Source organism: Euprymna scolopes, chromosome 38 (genome assembly GCF_053919585.1).
Source record: "Euprymna scolopes isolate OS-2025 chromosome 38, ASM5391958v1, whole genome shotgun sequence".
NCBI lineage: Eukaryota > Metazoa > Mollusca > Cephalopoda > Sepiida > Sepiolidae > Euprymna > Euprymna scolopes.
In genome coordinates this window covers 48,205,939-48,228,346 of record NC_136519.1, presented here as the reverse complement: position 1 = coordinate 48,228,346, position 22,408 = coordinate 48,205,939, and the positions used below count along the sequence as shown (strand labels likewise).

General features: G+C 34.4%; 1 protein-coding gene across 1 annotated transcript in view; it reads right to left on the bottom strand.

Moving 5' to 3' along the window:
- LOC145263137 (diacylglycerol kinase zeta-like) overlaps window positions 1-22,408 on the bottom strand; it is a 1,403,365-nt gene that overhangs the window by 334,308 nt on the left and 1,046,649 nt on the right. The window contains exon 10 of the mRNA XM_080120103.1: window positions 4,345-4,519. Within this exon, the coding sequence (XP_079976229.1) occupies window positions 4,345-4,519 (175 nt within the window). The remainder of the gene's footprint in view (window positions 1-4,344; window positions 4,520-22,408) is intronic.

Here is a 22,408-nt window from a genome sequence, read left to right as displayed (position 1 = left end):
CCAAGGGAAAAGGGCGGCTGAATATGTAACTAGAAAAAGAAAGGAAAAGATATTTTCAAGGTGAGTTTAACAAGACATTTATCTCCCTCCCACGGCGAGATGATGTGACATAAGGGTCGGAAACTGGGATTGAAGAGCCAACACTCTAGATGAAGATCACTCTGTTCTGCAATAAATGCCTGGCCAGCTATGTTAGCATTTCTCGGTAGAGACGCCTCAGGTGATTAGCAATGAAATAATCACGTCTTAAAGAGAGAAGGTAAAGCTTGGGATGATATACCTCCTACAATTGCAAAAATGATCGAATCCATACCTCAAGAAACAGAAAACAAATCATCTCAATACTGTTGACTTTAGCGCCTTGTTTTATTTACAAAAGAGTCACCATTTATAAAGACCTGAAGGCCATGCGAGGATAAGGGTTAATGAGTGCACATTGGGACAACGTAGTAATTATTAGTGGTGAAAATCTGATATAATTTGATTATATAAACGGACGGTTCAACAAGAACTGCTTTGCATTGGTCTTGAACATGACCACGTTTTAGTCAACTGGAAGGCAGGTTAGCAAAACAGACTTCCACAGGCATGTAGTTCTAGGAAAGAAACTTTGTTCATGAAATCTGTGTTTAGATTTAGGCACAGATAGAGAGTAGGGGAAATTGTTGATAGTGGTCGTAGCTAGACAAGTGCTTTTTTTGTAAAAGTTTGGAAAATGGGTACGATAGATTGTAGCTCAGACGAGCATATACTATGAAAATAACGATAGAGCAGAGACAGGCTCGTAATGTTTCTTCTGTGTAAAAGAAGTTGCAGAAATGAGAAAAGGGAGTCATCTATCAGGTCTTGAAGCTGGTTTTGAACTCTGTCAAGGCAGGATAGGAGCGCCAAGCCTTTCCTGCCCAGATGTGGCAACAGTGTATCATTTATATTTTGGAATTTTTTAAATGGGAATTGACAATCTGTAGTATTTGGACTACTATTCTTATTTTGAGTGTTATTCTCTCAGTATTTTAGACAATGTAACCTCTGACGTTCAGGCGCCACTTATTAAATTGAGAAATGAACCCAAGCATTGATATGTGGGGCAATGGATGCATTTGATAAGTTATAACCAGTTCCAGTCTTCACTGTAGGCGATATGAACTCAGAATAAAATAAAAATATTACTTCTACCTAGTTGCGACTGATAGAACGAGAACAATATAACACCATAAATTAAATAGTCCTCATAGATATGTGATACAACAGGTAAAGAGCTGAATAATAATTTGTTCTTATTACTTGGATTCATCAGATGACTGTTCCTATCTGGAGTGTCATTTCCACAACGTTTTGGCTTCTTCAGGTGTATTTTGTCGAACTCAGAAATTTATTCACAAGGATCTGTAGTGCAGTGGTTAGAGTACTTGGATAAAATCAATTATAAGAGTGATATTCCCTTGCAGGTTGAAGGTTCGATTCCCAGTGTGGGCGATCGAAAAATACAATTGGGAATTACTTAGGACCTCTATCTAGTCATGGTTGACAATAAGAGCATGCTACCCCCATGAAGTAAATAAAGGGTTCCGCTCAAAATTCCATCCAAATTCCCCGAGTTCAACAGAAACATTTCCGAGTTTGAAAAGATACACATGAAGAAAGTCAGCAGTTACATCAACTGAAACGTTGTGAAAATCAAGATGAGAACAGTAGTCCGATGAATCCAAATAACCTGAATAACAAATCCTCATCTCAGAAATGTAATAATTTGTTTTGAATGGAGGTAGACTATCATTTATTGCTGTTGGCTGAGCTGATGGAATGAGGACAATCTACCTCTGTGAAATAAATAAAGGATTCAGTTCGAAAATTCCATATAGTTTCGACAATAATTCCAGAGTTTCAGAAGATGCATCTGAAGAAAATCGGAGGTTACATTGTGAAAATAGCATCTAAGATGAGAATAGAATATTTAATTTTTGTGTTCATTGGATGGAATATGGGCAGATGCCATGATTTCTTTTAGCAAAATGAATTTTATAAGCAGTTGGTATTATAAGAAACATTTCTGAACAGCCAATGAAATTGTCAGGAAATTAAGATTCCAAGCAGAAAGGAGTAGTGATTATTTACTTAAAGTGATTATTTGTTTGAAAGTACTAAGTGATGAAGTGATTATTTATTTGTACTAAGTGATGAAGGGATGAAGTGATTATTTATTTGTATTAAGTGATGAAGTGATTATTTGAAAATACTAATGAGTAAATGAAACACTGACGTATATTTTTTTTGAGAAGTGGATTCAATGAAGTTGGTTGGTTGGTTGTTTTTGTTTTACGGCATATCAACCCTTTTTGGGTTATTTAATGCAGAATCCAAAGATTTTGAAGAAAAATTTTTTTTAATAGAATATATTTGTTGTTTTCACGTCTGTTTCTATTTAACCCATAGTTGGGACCCTAACAGGTACTACCACTCCGGGTCAGAGTGGACCTGGGAGCAATGGTAATTAAAGGGTGGCTCCACACTCCCCAAAGCCCACAAGCTGGGGCCTCACCACTGAATATAGTTTAAGGTCATATCCAGGACCCCCATTGAGGGACTTTTACCCTCTGCAGGGGGCAGTCGGCGTATTCTAATGCCCCACCGTCAGGGCCGATTCAATGAAGTCCATTGATTATTTGTGGATTCAATGAAGTACAGTAATTATTTACTTGAAGTGATTATTTATTTGAACGTACCAAGTGATTAAGTGATGAAGTGATTATTTATTTGAAAGGTCTAATTAGTAAATGAAACAGTGATGTTTATTTTTTTGAGAAGTGGATACAATGAAGTACAGATCTCAGTGAACAATGGGAGAGTGTAGAATTTTTTAGACTCAGTGAAATATCCTCCTACCCCCTTGTTTGAGAGAGTCAGTTTGGTCGGAATTAATGTAAGAAATTACTAAACTGAATGAAACCGACTGATAATGTCTGCAAACATTCACCAAATAACGTCAGGAAGCGTGATCATATTAATATTATATGTGGTACATGTGTTTATAGTTCTGTGATGTCTGACTGAGGAAGGGAAAACAAGTTTGCTTTATTAACGCAGTAAATAGAAGACACAAAAAAAAATCTTCCACGTTTATTCTGATTTTGATAATTTTGATACACATTTCATCTATCTTTTAAATGTGACCGAAAATAAAAAAAAGAAATCGATTAGTCTGGGTGATGGTGTGTACAGGGGATTTTTTTTTTTTTTTTTTTTTACATATAATTTAGAAATAGATAACAACTTATTGAAATCAAATCAGAACGTTTACTGAACACGGTCGAAAAAGAATAGAAATGCTAACCATTTGTCAACAAAATTGTAAACATATTTCTTTAAAATCAAAATAACCATTTTATTAAAAAAAACAACAACAAAGAATAGTTAAATGATGTAACGTCCTTTTGTAAACCAATATGCAAATTAGATCACATATACATAAATAATATATAAAAGGATACGTTACTTCTATTATAATGAAGTTGGATCAACTTGTACTAGGTCGTTTTGACCTGACCATCAATGCAAGAATACATTCGACTGTCATATTCATTCATTTAGATTTAAATTGCATGGATAATTGAATCATTTGTGTGGAAGGAAATGTTTTTTAAAACATCATTTTAAAAAAATAATAATAGTAACTTTATCTCCGATGATGACAAAAGGGATCATTTTTGTTTGAGGCTAATTGTTTTAAAGAGAGAGAGAGAGAGAGAGAGTAAGAGAAAGGGGGGAGAAGCGAAAGGGAAAGTGGGAGAGCTAGAAAGTGAGCGGCAGAGAAAGATAAAAGAAAAGAGAGACAGAGGGACAAATGAAAAGAAAAAGGGAGCAGATAGAAAGATGGAGGGATGCATACAAATAGAAAGAGGGAGACAGAAGAGCGAGAGAGACAACGAGAAAGAAGAAAAAAAGGAAAGCAGACAGAAAGAAATTTATAGAAAGAAAATAAAAAGGGGGACAGACAGACGGAAGAACGAGGTAGATAAAGAGAAAGAAAGGAACAACGAAAGTGAGAGAAAAAGATCGAAAGAGCAAATGACAGATAAAGAGAACTGAAGAGAGAGAAAGGAAGAGGGAGAAAGAGAAAGAAAGACGAAGAGAAAAAGGAGAGAAAAAAAAGAAAAGGGAAGAAACTGAGAGAAAGGAAGAGAGGGTCAGAGAGAGAGAGAGAGAGAAAGAGAGAGAGAGAAAGAGGTAGAAAAATAGTGAGAGTGGGGTTGAGTTAGCAATAGAAAATGAGAAACAGTGAAATGGGAATTTAAAAACAAAGAAAAGTAAAGCAAAAACATTTTTTTTTTGTTTTTATCTACTTACCCCTCCCCAGTTAAGTGTTCTTGCTAAGTCATTGCCAGTTCCCAATGGTAGAATGGCAACAGGGGGCGAAGGATTAATACCCAAAATGTCCAAAATGGATAAGATCCAGCCCACTGTGCCATCGCCACCGCAAGCAAGCACCCGTAAGTTAGGCACTTTTTTGTACAACTCCAGCCTACAAAGAAAGGAAGAAAATATATTAACATGGGATATACGTTGAAATTTAACAACAACAAAAAAATTGTTCATATAAAAAAATTTATGTTCTCTCTGTCAGTCGAGGAGAAATCCTTCACGACTGAGACGATTTTTATTTTTGCTCCTTTTCTCCACATTAAAAAAAGCACCCTTGTGTCTAACTCTGTCCTGTGGAGAGACATTGTAAATAAGAACAATCTACATACGGGATAATCATATTTGACACATCGGTTCCCATTAGATAACCAGAATAAAGCAACGTCGAACCCATTCAGTACTAAAATAGACTTAAAACAAGTGTTGGGACGATTAATCGGAATCGGAAAAATCAGAATATACGAGGGTATCGGGATCGGAAAAATTTGTACCGATTTTCCAATGCCAAAACGCTTCTTTTTATTGTCTTTTTTTATTTGATTTTGTTTAAAGCAAAATCTTTCAGTGGTGGTAATAATGATAAAATAATAAATATTTATTGATTTGAAAACACCAGTGAAACTAAAATCAATAGATCGTCCCCCACACGTATATTCTTACGCTTAGGAAAATATTTGCACATTTAACATGTGTATTTTTACGGTAATCAGAGAAAAATACAACTATATAGTTAAATATTTAGAGATTTATAAAGACTCGGAATCAGTAATTGTATCGGAATCGGGAATTTAGTACAGAATCGGGAAAAATATTGAAATAGTACTATCACTACTTAAAACAATATATATATATATATATATATATATATATATATATATATATATTAAAGTTCTGAATGTTTTAGATGGAGGCTGATTGTTTGTATTACTTGCATTGATTGGACTATTGTTCTCATCTTGAGTGTTATTTGTGCAACGTTTCGGTTGGTTTGGCCTTCGACCGTCTTTAGACATGGTCGTTGTTGTTTAGAAGAGAAAAGTTACTGACTAGATATTTTCGTATTCTTTGAGTTAATCTCTGTTTTATTGATGTAAAGCTAGAAGAATACTGTGACACGGGGAGAGTTGGAAAAGTCAGGACTAACTGATCACATATGAAAAGAAAAAGGTACATTCTTCCCTTTGTGGAATGAGGTCAAAATAATTGACAGGGATGCAAGGTGGAGGGTCAAGCGACTCAAGGAGGCAGCACATATGCTAAAATAATTACTAAGCAGATCAAGCCTAGAGATTAATAGCATTTAGGAGCCTTTAATTTTAGGAAAAAAAAATTGTACACACTTAAAATTTCTGCGATGAAAGGGAGATAATCACCTGTCGATCTTTATTATAGTTGCCTTTCCATTGTCAACCAATTTTTTCACACATACAAAACTACAGCCATAAAACAGACTAACTCAAAATATCTACGGAGCTAGTAAATTTTCTTTTCCAAACAACAACCAATATGCCTGAGGACGGTCAAAGGCTAAACCGACCGAAACGTTGCACAAATAAAACTTAAGATGAGAGCAATAGTTCGAGCAATGCAAGTAAAGTAGAACCCCAGGATACGGCATTAGAAATTAGTAACAAAGTACCGTACAGTATATACTACACATGTATATAATCAAATAACATTATAAATAACACCGTAAGGTGAGGCAAATACCATAACTAGGGGCCTGAGAAACATCGTATCTCACATTGTAACCTGAAAAAACGTATCCTATGGTCACCGCATCCCGGGGTTCTGCTGTAATATAAATATATATGTATATTACTTTTATCTTATATTTGTATTCGTATGTGTTTTGAGATTTCTCTGTAAGGCCAATTATTAAATGATGTGTTTCCATTATCTTTTCATTTTGAAAGCAGATTAAAACAAGAAAATGGCTAAAATCTGATAACAAACTATAAAATTTTTTAAAAAAGTCATTTATCGAAGTTGTTTAGAGAAAAAGATTTTTTTTTTTTAAATTCAGAATGAAAAATGAAAAATGAAAAGAATGATCTTGCGTTGTTCCAGTACAACGTTTGAAATGAATTATTTTCATTTGTTTTATGTTCGATTAAATTTTAAGCTTAATTTTCAATTCATAAAAGAGGAAATACATTTCATTTGAATTTTAAAATCACCTTAAGCGTATCAATCAATTTTTGTACATTTTTTAAAATTTTTATTCATTGCATTGTTAGGATCGCGTCGCTTTTCTTCTTTTTTTTTTAAATTAATTTTCTCTTTTTCTAAATACATTCTTTTTGCTTTATTTTCCCAGTTTTCTTCTTTAATTTCACCTTTCGCTTATTTTATTCCTTGTTTTTCTTTATTTCTACTTCCTTTTCCCAGTTTTGTTTTTCTGGGCGGATTTTCCTTTTCTTGTTTCTTGATTTATTTCCCTTTTTCTTCTTTCTTTACGTTTTTCCCCTTTTTATTTCATTTCCCATCTTTCTTGTTTAAACATGTTTTCGCATTTTTGTATTTTATCCCCCCCTCCTTTTCCTCTTTTCCTTATTCTATTCCCTTTTCTTCTTTTTCTTATTTTATTCCCCTTTCTAAACACGTTTTTCTTTCTCATCATTTTATCCTTTTTTCTTCTTTCTTAATATTTTATTCCCTTTTCTTTTTTTTATTAATTCTTTCTTTTTCTAAACACGTTTTTCTTTCTTCTTATTTTTATTCTTTTTTCTTTATTTTTCTTATTTTGTTCCATTTTCTTCTTTTTTTATTTCATTCCATTTGTAAGAGAACAGGCCGTCTGTTCCTGTAAGTAAGTAAAAATGAGATAGGATAGTCCGAGAATTCGAACCTGGGAAGCTAGGTTTGGAATCAAAATTCAGGAGAATTCCGATCGAGAGTTTAAAATAAATAAGCAGATATATGTTGAGAGGGAATTCGTTGTTTAGTAATGTTATTGAAAAAGGAATTTGATGATTCAATTCTGTTTATTGAAAAAGGAATTTGAAACGAAATAGGAAAACGTTAAACATATTTGAAAGTATGTTAGGCCGAAATAAGTTAGAATACTCTTGTTGTAGACATGTGAGGAACAGTGCATGTCAGGCCACGGGATCGGTATGCACGTTGTTGGCCATGCAATGACGTCATGGCTAAGAGATGAGTTGTCAGTATAGTTAGAGCTTTAGTGAGACAAACGGTCAGTGCCGAGTCAGTGTCGAGAGAGGGTCGGACAGGGCTGACATCCCTCTTGGAAGCGAAGATTTAGAAGAAGGAAATCATGTAACACTTTGAACTCCTTGATGCGAAATCATTGACCGGTCAAGAAATAAAGGACGTCATCATATTTTGTAACAGCTGTCTTGTGTTGTGTCATTCAAAAAACAAAGGTAATTATAAGAACTTGTGTTACACTCATCAGTATAAAGAACTTTGTGTATAAAATTCATATAAGTAATGTGTCTATCATCTTTAGAATGTTTCTCACCTCAGCTATTATAAGTAATGACTGGTTCCTTCTTTATGGTAAAAGATCTGAGAATCATCACCTCAAAAATATGTGTTAAAGAAATATAATGTTTATAGAAACACTCCCATCAAACTGTATAAATGTCAATCTCTCTTCTATCTATATATCTATCACCCTCTCATTGTGTATTACATGTTCCGTCTCTCCTTTAAAATGTACCCTGTCTCTATCTCACTAATATGAACACTCTAAGACGAACAGAAATATATAATTCGTCATCTTAATAAGACTACTATATAACACATTTTCTTCGTTTTATTTTATTCTTTTCTTTCTTTTCTCAAACACTTTTTTTTCTTACTTTATTCTCTTTTTTCTTTATTTTTCTTATTTTGTTCTCTTTTCTTCTTTGTATTTTATTCCCTTTTCTTTCTTTTCCTAAACTCGTTTTTCTTTCTTATTCTTTTTTTTTATTATTCCTCTCAAAATTTTTGGCACATTTTTTTTTTTTTTTTTTTTTCACTTTTTCCTATTATTTTTATTTCGTTTCTAAACTCATTTTCTTTGTATTTTATTCTTTTTGGTCCTTTCTTTTCCTTACTTTTTTTTCATTCTCGATTACCTTTATTGGTTTCTCAAAACCCGTTTATTTTTATTTCATTCCCTTTGCTTTTCTTTCTTTTTCATAATACAACTTTTCTTTCTTTTTAATTGCAATTTTTTTCTTAAACACAAATTCTTTTTGTTATTTCATTCTATTTTTCCCCTTATTTTATTCCTTTTTCTCTTATCTTTTTATGAAAACATTTTCCCTTAAAAATTTTCCTTCATTTCAGATTTTCTTTCTCTTTCTTATTTAATTCCTTTTTCTTTTTTTGTTTTCTAAATAAAGTTTTTCCTTTCTTTTATTTTATCCAATTAACCTTTCTTTTTTATTTTTTTTTCCTGTCATTCTAAATTAATTTATTTTCTTTAATTTACCCATTCGCTCTTTTTCCCTTCCCTAATTTCATTTGTTCAAACACTTTTCTTTTTTATTCCATTCTTTCTTTCTTTATTTTCATTTTATCCCATGTATTGTTTGTTTTCCTAAATGCATTTTTGGTTCCCTGAAACTATCATCAATGGACCTGAAGTAATCTCATCAGCATCAGACAAAGCCAAACTCTTTGCCAAGAACTTTGCAGCTAATTCTACCCTTTGCAACCAAGGCTGCCAACCTCCAATATTTCCTTCTGTATCAGAAAACACGCTATGTGATATACATATATATGTACGTGATGTTGCCAAGCTAATCAAAAACCTTGATTCCAGCAAAGCAACCGGCCCTGACGGTATTCCAATTATAGTACTCAAAAAACTTCAACCAGAACTAGTACCCATACTTACAAAACTGTTTAAACGTTGTCTTAAGGAGAATTGCTTCTCATCACCCTGGAAAATCTCATCAGTATGCCCTGTATTTAAGAATTCAGGTGATCGCTCATCCCCCTCTCAGTACAGGCCAATAAATCTCCTGTGCGTCATGAGTAAGTTGCTGGAATCTGTGTTAAATCAACCATCTCAGCAAAAATAACCTTCTTAGTGACACTCAATATGATTTCCGTTCTGCTAGATCTACAGCAGATGTGCTTACAGTTATATCTCATAGGATTAGCGAATCTCTCGATGGAGGCAACCTTACTAGGGCAATTGCTCTTGATATATCTAAGGCCTTGGATAGGGTATGGCATGAAGGTTTACTTCACAAGATCTCTAGCTATGGTATAGCTGAAAATGTCTTCAGAATTATTAAATCATTTCTGACGGGTTCATAACTCTCTTCCTGATTTACATTAATGATCTTCCAAATCACATCCTTACATCATTTGTAGACATTTATGCTGATGACACTACCATCTATGGTAGCACATCTAAGTCAGTAAACGACCAAGTTCTCTCCGATTCTCTCTCCTCTGATCTTGAGCACGTGTTACTGGTTACTTTTAATGCATCTAAAACCAAGCTTCTCTCTTTACATCACCAACGTTCTGATCCCCATCTGGCATCAGTTGAAATGAATGGCTCTCGTCTTGAAGAGACCTCAAGTTTTGACAGGCTTCTGGGCTTGACCTTTACTCCTGATCTTAAATGGAACAGGTATATCAAACCAGTTGCCAGGGCCACTGGAAAAATGGTGGGATCCTTCTATCGATCCAGTAGATATCTCACTGCTGATGCAATTCTCTATCTATATAAGAGCCAGGTACGTCCAAGAATGGAGTACTGTTTCCACATCTGGACAGGAGCTGCTAGAAAGGACTTGTCCTGCTTTGATAGAGTTCAAAATAGACTTCGTAGTCTCGTAGGAGATATCCTTTTCTCTTCCCTGCAACCTCTAGCTCACAGAAGAGATGTTGTGAGTTTGTCTCTGCTGTATCGTTATTTTCATGGTAAAATATTCCCCTGTAAAAATTCTTCTTTTTATCTTTAAGAGAAGAAATTTATGTTTAAGATCGTGAAGCCCAAATATCAGCTGACGTGATATTGTAAACAAACACAGACGGAATTTAATGAACGACATTCTCATTATTATTTTTTTAATTTTTTGTGAATTAGACTACCGGGCAAATTATTCCTCATAAAATATAATAATCAATAGAGGATTGATTCTATACATACACAATCTGCATGAATTAAAATGTTTAAGTGTATTTTACGACTGGGCAACGCCGGGCTGCCAGCTAGGAATGAAATATTGTCAGCCTTATAGATTCTCAATGTAAATACTACAACTCAAAATATACAACAGAAAAGACAGGATAATCTGAAAAAATAATGAAAGTGAATTGCATGAGCTGTGGGCAACAGAGGGATAAGCAAATTTGGCACTTCCGCTTTTTTGCTTTTTTTGCTTTCATTTTTTGAAGAGTTCGACTTTTTAAATGAACATTTCTTTTAATTACAATCTCGAAATAAATTAAAATAATCAGTTTGGGATATTTTTTGTTAAAATTTAAAAAAATGAATTAAAATTTTTTTTTTCTTTTTTTTTTACACAGTGATCACCACTTATCAAGGCCCGGAAGCCAGTCAGGGATAAGGGTTATTGCAAGTACATTACGTTAGTGTGGAGATTTGATGAAGTGTTTACTTAAGGCGGCGGTTCATTAGGAATTTCTTAACATTGGACTTGAAGACATCCAAGTTGTAGTCGGGTGGGAAGCAGGCAGACGGAACAGAGTTCCACAGGCGTGCAGTTCTAAGAAAGAAGCTTTGTTCATGGAATCCGCGTTTTGATTTAGGCACAGATATAGAGTAGGGGAAATTTTTCACAATGGATTCAGCTAGATGGGTGTTTTTCGTGAAAGATTGGCGAGGGGGGACCAGAGATTGGAGTTCAGACGAGCACCTGCCATGAAAATAAGTATAAAACAAGGATAGGCTCGCAACGTCTCTTCTGTGGGAGAGAGGTTGCAGGGTAGAGAAAAGGGCATCCACCACTAAGCCACGAAGTCTATTTTGTACTCTATCAAGGCAGGATCGGCTGTTTTTAGCAGCTCCTGCCCAGATATGGCAACAGTATTCCATCCTTGGGCGTACTTGGCTTTTATATAGATAGAGAATTGCATCAGTAGTGAGATACCTTCTGGAGCGGTAGAAGGATCCCACCATCTTTCCAGCGACCTTGGCAACAGACTTGATGTACGTGTTCCATTTCAGATCAGGAGTAAAGGTCAAACCCAAAAAACTTGTCAAAACATGGGGCCTCACCCAGACGAGACCTATCCATCACAATTGATGCCAGATGGGGATCAGAGCGTTGATGATGTAAGGATAGGAGTTTGGTTTTGGATGCATTAAAGGTAACCAGCCACATCTTCCCCCACTGAACCACGCGCTCAAGATCAGAGGAGAGAGAATCAGAGAGAACTTTGTCATTTACAGCCTTTGAAGTGTTGCCGTAGATGGTCGTGTCATCAGCATAGATGTCAACGAATGATTTAAGTATGTGTTTAGGGAGGTCAATTTGGAACATTTTGAAGTGTATGATATATCCATTACTTGAAAATGTGTGATAAAAAAAAAAGATAAAACGAACAGTTTATTGAAGAAATTAAAAGTCTGCAATGAATGCAGGCATTAATTATTTGAAAAACGTGATTTTTTACAATTTTTTACAGTTTGTTTCAGCACAAAATTCTGAAACTAATGAAATTAATTATTACTTTTAACATGTTTGTTTTTTTTTTTAACGAACACTTTAAGAAAATAAAATTCTGAAATGAATAAAATTAATTATTTGAAAATGCGTTATTCTCTTTTTATTTTGGCTTAGGCGGCTGATTTTTTTCTTTTACAAAGAGTTTTCCAGCTAAAATAGGATTTCTAAATAAAACAGTCCCTAGTGAAAAATATGTGATTTATTTAGACAAGTTTTTGCAATTATTTAAACTTTTAAACAATGAACAATTTCAAGATAAATAGATTTATAAATAATCTTTTTATGATGGTAATAACTATCCACCGAACAATCATTATCCTTGAATGGATGTGGATGTGTGACCTGTAATTTTGACATGTGGATGTGTTTGGTTGGTTGTTTTACGGCATATCAACCCATTTCAGGTTATTTAATGCCGAATCCGAAGATTTTGAAGAAAAATTTTTTTTAATAGAATATATTTGTTGTTTTCAAGTCGGTTTCTATTTAACCCATAGTTGGGACCCTAACAGGTACTACCACTCCGAGTCAGAGTGGACCTGGGAGCAATGGCAATTAAAGAGTGGCTCCACACTCCCCAAAGCCCGCAAGCTGGGGCCTCACCACTGGATATAGTTTAAGGTCATATCCAGGACCATGTGGATGTGTGACCCGTAATTTTGACCTGTAGATTTGTAATGCTAAATTTTGACCTGTGGATTTGGGATGCTGCATTTTGACCTGTGGATTTGTGATAATTCATTTTGATCTATGGATTTGTGATAATTCATTTTGACCTGTGGATTTGTGATACTGCATTTTGATCTATGGATTTGTGATAATTCATTTTGACCTGTGGATTTGTGATACTGCATTTTGATCTATGGATTTGTGATAATTCATTTTGACCTGTGGATTTGTGATACTGCATTTTGATCTATGGATTTGTGATAATTCATTTTGACCTGTGGATTTGTGATACTGCATTTTGATCTATAGATTTGTGATAATTCATTTTGACCTGTGGATTTGTGATACTGCATTTTGATCTGTGGATTTGTGATAATTCATTTTGACCTGTGGATTTGTGATACTTCATTTTGATCTGTGGATTTGTGATAATTCATTTTGACCTGTGGATTTGGGATGCTGCATTTTGATCTGTGGATTTGTGACACATCTGGATTTATGACCCGTTTTATGTAAAAGCTATCTGAGAAATCGAAGAGAACTAACACTTATGAGAATGTTGATCTATTTTCGTGTGATATAATTATAGACAACGATGACGAGCAACATTAAGAAACAGCTTTCTTGCAAATGCCAGGAATGAACTCGTAAGGACTAGACAATAATGGAAACCTCCTAAAAAGGATAAAAAATATAAACATATTTTTAAAATAATTCCTAGAAAATAAATAAACAAAATATTTTAATCACTGCAGTTTAATAGAAAAATTTCTGTTTTGATTTGAACATTTTTGGATTCTTTCTTTTTTTATATATATTTACTTTTTTGTGGATTTTTGCTGTGAGAAAAGACTGTCTTTATGAAGAAAAAAATCCCTCTTTAGCCGTTTTCGATTTAATTTGAAAAGTTTGTGTCCTTGGGGGAAAAAACAATTTGAGTATTATTTGTGGCTGTCAGATAAATTAAAGGATGTCCATAATTAACACATGCAAAAAAATAAATAAATAAAAATAAAATAAAAAAGAATAAAGAAAAACGATTAAATGAGGAAAAGGGAAATTTAGTTTGTTTTTTTTTGTTTTGTTTTTATAAACAAAGCAAAAAAAAAACAAAAAAAAACTAATATGATATGATCCACTTCTAAAGACCATGATTCTGAAGAACCTTCAGTTCCAAACCGACAATCACTATTCTTTATTGCAAGAAATGGGAATGTCCGTTCATTAATGAATAGGGCTAAGACAACAGCATATTCTTTTTATTATTTTGACTCACGAGTGTGCATCCGTTAATATACAGTGATGTGGTTCTACGTTGATTAACTGTGTCTGTGTCGGATATATACTCGAGAGTCGAAACAATGAAAACAATATGTTTTACTGATGAATAAGCACAATAGCCCAAATTACTTATGATCACCACGTAACTTATTAGCACACAATCTACTGCAATAATCATGCCAACACACCCGATAAGCAACGTTGAGCCTGGTCAAAACCAAATGGGTGACCATTCCGGAATACCAGGCGCCGTATGTATAAAGATCTTTACACATCTCTGCAATAAATAAAAAACCTTAACGGATTCATCTGCCATGATAGAAATATGCAAGCAACTGAGGACTGTTTCTGAATTTAATATTCCCATGAAACTTTCTCTCTTGATGGAAGTTGGTTCAAACTATTTAGGGTGATGAAGTATAGAAGTGAAACCTGACCAATGAGGGTTGAAGACATGCATGGAGAGAAATGATATGAGAATGATGTGCTAGATGTGTCAAGTGAGTTTTAAAGACAGGATTAAAGTTGATAATTCATATACGAAGTGGCTTCATGCCTTATCTGACGCGATTTCCATAAAAGAAAACATGTGCATTCAAGATTTATCTGATCAATTTTAGATCGGGTGAATGTGTTAATATTTCATGTCTTTGATTGTGTACTATATATAAGAGGAAATGGTTGCAAATGCAAACATGTGAATCATATTAGAAATAATCGTTGAATGTTTTTTATGTCATATCCGGGTGCTGCCATATGTGTAGATGAACAATGTATATATTAATACCGTAGTACCTTTAACGTACATACATAGTGTATCACAGTTTCCAGATTATAAATTATTTGATTGGGCGATCCTATTTATTAAAAATGAGGATAGGTGATAACATACTACAAAAATCAAATTAATATATAGATACGCTAATTTAATGGTCGTAGTATTTTATCACCTCCTGCCCTCCTTTTTAATAAATAGCATCTCCCGATTACCGAAGACACAATATAAAAAAAAGAAGAAAAATGATGTCGCTTTTGAGCCATAAAAATAAAATAAAAAACAAAATGAAAAAGGGAAAAATAAGAGGAAAAATAAAACCTTAAAATAAAAAAATAAAAATAAAAAAGGGAAATAAAGAAAGGGTTTTCCTTTCTTTGTTTCCCTTTTTTATTTTTATTTATTTTATTATTTAAAAAACAGAAAAAGGAAAAATCAGAGAGAAAATAAAAAAATAAAAATGGATGAAAAGAAAAAAGGGAAAATAAAGAAAGTAAAACAACCAAAAAAGAAAAAAAAAGAAAAAAGAAGAGAGAAAATAAAATAATTAAAATAAAAAAGGGTGAAAATAAAGACGGAAAATAAAACTAAAAATAAAAATGGCGAAAATAAAAAGGAGGAAAGTAAAAAAGAGGAAATGTTAAAAAATATATAGAATAATAAATTTTTAAAATTGGAGAAAGAAAAATTTTAAAACAGCATTCATAACATAATAATTCCTAACACAACATTCACAATTCTTTTTCAATTTTAGAAAAAGAAATGCGTTGCAATTAACAGATTGTTTTCAAATCCAAAGGTTTCCGTATCAAGAATCGAGGCTTCTGAGCAAGAAATGAAATATCTGCTGAAAACTGATATTCCCATAATTATTCTGATTTTGAAGATTAAGCAGATTATAAAAAAATCATCAAGTATCATTTAATTCATTCCGTTTAATTAATTTTTGCCATTTTTATAAAAGTCCTTCTGACTTTTCATATCCAGGCGACATTACAACGTGTTAATCAGTTTTGCATTGCATTTTTAAGGAAGTTTAACCACAGACCACCATCATGGTTAGTCTACTTTCGTCACGTCAGAATCATTATCAGCAATGACATACAGAGGAGGTGGATGCTAGGGATGCGCAAGCACTTGCTCCTTTTACTCCGGGTTTTAAAAGTACCCTATTCAGAGAAATGTATTATAGGCATGTGCCCCACCGTTACAATATTTTTACCGTTTTTTTTTTTTTTTTTCACTTGAGCACCTGCCCAGAAAATGTTCTCTGCACGCCACTGCATTATCGGCAGAGGTTCCTTTGGTAGCCAATGTGGGGGACACAGTCGGCATCCTGCAAATGTTATTCCTTATTTCAAGTAAAAGTCCATATACAAATAAATAAATATAATCAGCATAAATAAAAGATGAAGAAATGAACCACAAAATAAAAATAATGTCGTGCTATTATAAATTAACTTCTCCACACAACGAAGCTCCTTCACACATATAGCACAACATCTTAAAATTATGCCATCGTTTTTTCAAACAGTTGTCTCCCTTGATTAGATTCATATCTGAGATGTACGCTATCACTACATTTTTTTTACAAGGAAGTCACAACTTATCAAGGCCTTGAGGCCACTCGGAGACAAGAGTTATTGTGTGTACAGTAATCAATGGGATAATATCGTAGTAATCGTTAGTAATAGAGATTTGATAAAGTGTCTTACTTAAGGGAGCGGTTTATCAGGAATTTGTTTATGTTGGACATGAAGACATCCAAGTTGTAGTCAGGTGGGAAATAGGCAAACGGAAAAGAGTTCCACAGGCGTGCACTTCTAAGAAAGAAGCTTTGTTCATGGAATCTACATTTTGATTTAGGCACAGATAAAGAGTGGGGAAAATTATTGACAGTGGTTTTAGCTAGACGGGTGTTTTTCATGAAATATTGGCGAGGGGGGACCAGAGATTGGAGCTCAGACGAGCACTTCCCATGGAAATAATGATAAAACAACAACAGGCTCACAACGTCCCTTCTGTGGGAGAGAGGTTGCAGGGAAGAGACAAAGGCATCCCCACGAGGCTACAAAGTCTATTTCGTACTCTGTCAAGGCAGGATAGGCTGTTTTTAGCAGTTCCTGCCCATATATGACAACAGTACTCCATTCTTGGACATACTTGGCTTTTATATAGATAGAGAATTGCATCATCAGTGAGATATCTACTGGAGCGGTAGAAGGATCCTACCATTTTTCCAGCGACCTTGGCAACAGATTTGATGTACATGTTCCATTTCAGATCAGGAGTAAAAGTCAATCCCAGAAGCTAGTGAAAACATGGAGCCTCCCCAAGACGAGAGCCATTCATTTCAATTGATGCCAGATGGGGATCAGAACGTTGATGATGTAAAGATAGAAGCTTTGTTTTAGATGCATTAAAAGTAACCAGCCACCTCTTCTCCCATTGTACCACACGCTCAAGATCAAAGAAGAGAGAATCAGAGAGAACTTTGTCATTTACGGCCTTTGATGTGTTGCCGTAGATGGTCGTGTCATCAGCATATTTCTTTCATGTTGTCTATTATTATTTATTATTATGACGTTTTCACCACAGGGTTTATCTTAGGTCACGGCCCCCAGGTATGACGTCGCAGGATGAGAGAGAGGATACAAAGGAAAAAAAAAAACAGACGACTTGTTATAAATAATAAGTCTAAGTGTATTACAGAAAAAAAGATACAATAAAACACGAATTCCTTGTTACATCAAAGTCGTTTGAGTGCGAACACTGTAAAAGTCCGTGTTTGTGATCGTGTTGGTGGTGGTAGATGCGGTGCGGCAGCTGTGGGACGGCCTACTCGATCGGCACGTCTATCTCTCTCTCTGGCAGACTCTCTTGCTCGCAAAAACCCTGTGTTTTATATATTTTTGGCTAGCCTGTCACATACAGCCTTTGACCTGAGGTGGCTGATACGCATTGAGGTAGATATTAATCTTCCATTCATATGTATCAAGTGCTTCAACTGGTCAATTATCGGGTTGCTCGCCCGACATTCAATACCATATTCATACCTATCAAATGTTGACCCGTTCAACTTTTCTATTGTTTTCTCCAATCTATTTTTAGCAATGATTTTCTGTTTACAAAACTTTGACCTTTTCTCTTGTTTTCTGTTCAACTCTATTATTTATTTTACCAACTAGTATCAGTAATTCTAAAACCCACAAGCCAGGTTCGTTTTCTCGTTCCGCACCTTCCAATCATTTACCTCAGGCACTTTACAGTGTTACATTATTACTATTATTATTACTTTATTTTCATATAATCTCAACTTTTGGATGTTTATAATTGGATGGGTTTTTTTTTCTTGAACATCAGGTCAATTCCTTTGACTTAAGACACTTAAGCTATACCTTAACACTTTCGCTGTTAATAACAGGCAAGCCTTTGCAAAATTGGAAAAGAAATTGTCTCGTCAATCTGATCAAGCCATTTATGGTGGCTTTTTGTTATGGTCCCAAGCGTTCCAATTACAATGGGAATCACGTAGACTTCTTTTTACATTCTCATAGTTTAATTCCTTTTTCAGATCTTGATATTTATTTATTTTTTCATGTTCTTTCTCTTGCACGTTGATGTCGAAAGGACCGGCTTCGTAAATTATTGAAAAAGTTCTCTTGTTTTTGTTTAGAAATATTATGTCAGATTTGGAGCGTTCAAGGACCTTATTATTATTTACTCACTAGGAGTAGTCACATAGACCATCATCAAATATTTCTCTTTGAGAATAACTTGTGGTGTTCCCTGAAGTTTGAGTGACAATAAGTCTCCCCAGATTTCCAGTACTCTCTACTTCTTTCAATAACCTTTGCAGGTGAATTTGCGTTATCGTAACAGCCGCTTACCATTATTATTATTATTATTATTATTATTGTCACCACCACGTTAGTGATTGGTGGAACTAATACTGATTTCGTACATGTACATCTTTTTCAATTCCTGTAAAAAAACCCGATAAGCAGCAAAATCCCACCCCTTCACAGTAGAGATCCCTAGATGCAAGAAAGCCTTCTACTCTAATAGTTTCTTCCCCAGAACTGCTAGGCTTTGGAATTCTCTTCTGAGTTCCTGCTTCCCCAACTGTACCAACATATAAAAGTTCAAATGTAATATGAGAAAACATCTTGCTGTTCAACTCTCTACATAGTATTCCTGCAAGTTATGGCCCCGATATTTGCCCCCTACATCAAAGTGGCACTGTCCCTTGTTTGGGATGAAAATGGAATAAAAAAAAAGGTGTAAGAGGTTGATGTTTTCACTGAACCTCCATTTGTGAACTTGGTGAAAAGACATAATTGAATGCATATATAAAAAAATAAGAATTCAATTCAAATAATTCCAACTAGTTTCTGAAACGATCAGACGCCAATATGTATATGGAACCTTGTAAAACATTTTTGTCAATGTCCGATCAAGACTGTATATAAAAAAATGTCTATTTCTTAGTGTACCAATTGACATGTCACTACATTCACTTACTATGCGGAACATTCAAGATTATCTATAAGCTTTGAGATATTGTTGGATATTAGACGGACAATAGCCAGCGATCTTGCTAAAAATAGTTGATATTAAAAATTATTTTTTACAGAAAAAAAACTGGTCACTGGAATGTAAAAATTTTTGGCTAAAATGTTTAGAATATTAGTTAAATATAAACAAAATATATGGTAGATTGGCCTTGAGCAATTGGCATACATGACCTAGGTCACGTGTTAATAAGACGTGTCGTAGCATGACTTAAGTAACCGGAAATTAATGAAACGTTCCCTTTTGCGGATCACGTAGTGGAACTGACAGGTCAAAGATTAGACTTGAGAGTCAAGAAGTTGTCGGAAAGCCGTGCAGACGTGCATTGGTACAAGCTCCGGAAGCCTGAAAGCAAGGCTAGACGAAGTTAAGTATGTAGACACATAAGGCAACCTCCTGGAGAACCCTGAGACAAATCTGAAATAAATTTATATGTATAAAAAATAAATTGTTGCCCTGTGGTTCCTCAGAATCACGCATGTAAAAGAAAAGTTTCAGATATGTTTCATTGATCTATTGTGTTCATATGATGTAGATTGTTAAAGCACCCAGCGGTTGAAGACAGAGGACCTCCAGACAAGAGTTATGAAACTTCTTCCATACCCCACTCCCCACCAGCTATGTAATATATACACTTATTGGTATTGCAACTATATAACAATATTAGTATTTAGAAATCAACTTTGAAATGCAATATCTAGTGTATATATGAGATGGAAAATGAAACTCAACATGTTTCTTTCCACATGTTGGCTTCATAATTTATACCACTTTTCCTAATTCTTAAGAAGAAATGTGCTTGTAATTTTAATACGATTAATATCAATGTTATAACTTTTTATTTAGATTGACTCTTTGTTTTCTCTTTGCACTAGTAATCTAACGATTGCTTGGAACCTTTTTTAAAACATCTACCCACAAAGTTAAAATTCTCCGGCAGACACTGATTTCTTTAACATGACGTCTAATTATCTACATTAACGCACTGGTGTCTATCAGCTACTAATGCGATTAATAAGATAACCTAATTATTATGACATCATGAACTCATGACTTTTCATCTAATAAATCCGTTAAGCATTGACCAAACTCAACGTTGCTTAACTTTTGTAATCTCACGAGAAAAAATATTGTCAACGTGATTACAGCCATAAATTACATGACGTTTGTAATATGCATCTGTTCAAGTTGACAGACTGCTCAGCTTTATTCCACGCCTAGCCAATGGAATTCTTGGAATTTTTTCAGACGTAAGAACTGGATTGACTAAGTATATAGGAATCAAAGCGGGATAGTCTTGTAAATTTCGTGATTTTATTCCTAGAAAAAAGATTAAAATTAGTCTAATGTACTTATGTTTCTTAAGGCTGGATAAAATAACACCTGTCTAATTAAACTATATAATTAGTTTCAGTTAGCGGTATAATTACCTGGTTAATGAAATGTAGTATGGTCTTATAAAGAGGATGGAGTTTCTTTACAGTTCCTATATAATCTCTTATATATCTTTTACCGATTTATGAGAGAAACGTCTGTATTTCTTTTATCAACTTATCAAGCCGTATTTATCGGGGTCGTGACCGTCGAGTTAATGTCTCTTAGTGTGTGGATGTATGAATTACATATAACACGAATACATACAATAATACATGACGCGAAGACATACCTGGCTCTGCTTGGCTGTGGAAGACTCTTAATCGATCATCTTGAGAGTTGATTTAGCCAACCAAAGACATGCCAAACGAACACAAGACGATGATTGTTGTTTTATATACATTTTATTCCACTCCAGAGGTATTATCTCAGCAGGCTGGAGTGGTCCGGCGATCCAGTCATGCGGTTAAACCGTCGCCCCCTTTTTGAGGAAACCTTGATTCTCAGATCTTGTCTCTTTCTTGTCTGGCAATCAAATCAACGAAAATTGACTAAATTTCTCAAAACCGAAACCCCTGATATGTCAGATCCGCCCCCCCCCATCTACCTAGCTTCGGTGCAGTCGACCGGTTATTCAGTTTGGCATACGTCACAACATTGACATTTTAACCCTCCTGCATCTACAGTGCTCGCTGAACTACCGTTTCCCACGATTCAACTATTGTCATTCTGTCACTTAGAGAAAAATAGATATTAGATAAACAAGATAGATAGATAAATAAATAAACCCAATTCTGAATAATTATTTTCTAACCGCCCGGCAATCACATAACACCTGTTTAAACCTAAGTTAAACATGAATCGCAGAAACATTTTTACATCATACAAATTTGATGGAGATAATGTAAATGGAAACAAAGAACATCATGAATTCTAAGAACAAAACAATAAATCATGTAAAGCTAATTAAATATTAATCACCATTCCTTATTGTTGTGATTGCAAGGTTGAGCAATAATTAGTAAGGAAATACAATGAAGACGCAAACAACAAGATAACGCAATAATAAGTGTATTAAAGAAAAGGTATATTTACAATATGTACAAATGACGGTGTCGAGTCAGAGAGTCTTGGTGGGAGGACATGTACGCTCTTCGGCGTCACTTCCGGTGGCATTTGAGTAAGACACACCAAGGCCAACCTAGGCTTGCCATTTATAGTGTTATGTTATTCGCATATGCAAATACGTGGTTGCCACCACAACACTTATATACATTTAAAACTTTCATCAAATTACTAGATTTATATACTTGCAGGGAGAACCGGCATCGCCTGGGAATGAATGAGGAACAACGCATGTTTCACCCTCCTATATTTTAGTGTCATCGAAATTTTTTCAATCCTCCCCGCAGTTACTTAATCCACAATACATTGTAGTTTACATTGCACTGTAGAGAACCTACTGTTGATTTTATAAAATTATTTTTATATAAAGGCTTAAATTAAACTTTAAAATGCTATATCATGGTGCAATTGTGCTTTAAACAGAAACATTCACTTCAAATGCGCCACTGTCATATCAAAGAATATACTGTTGATTTTATGTCTAGGGCCTTCCTACTTGTGCGGCGATAATGGCTTG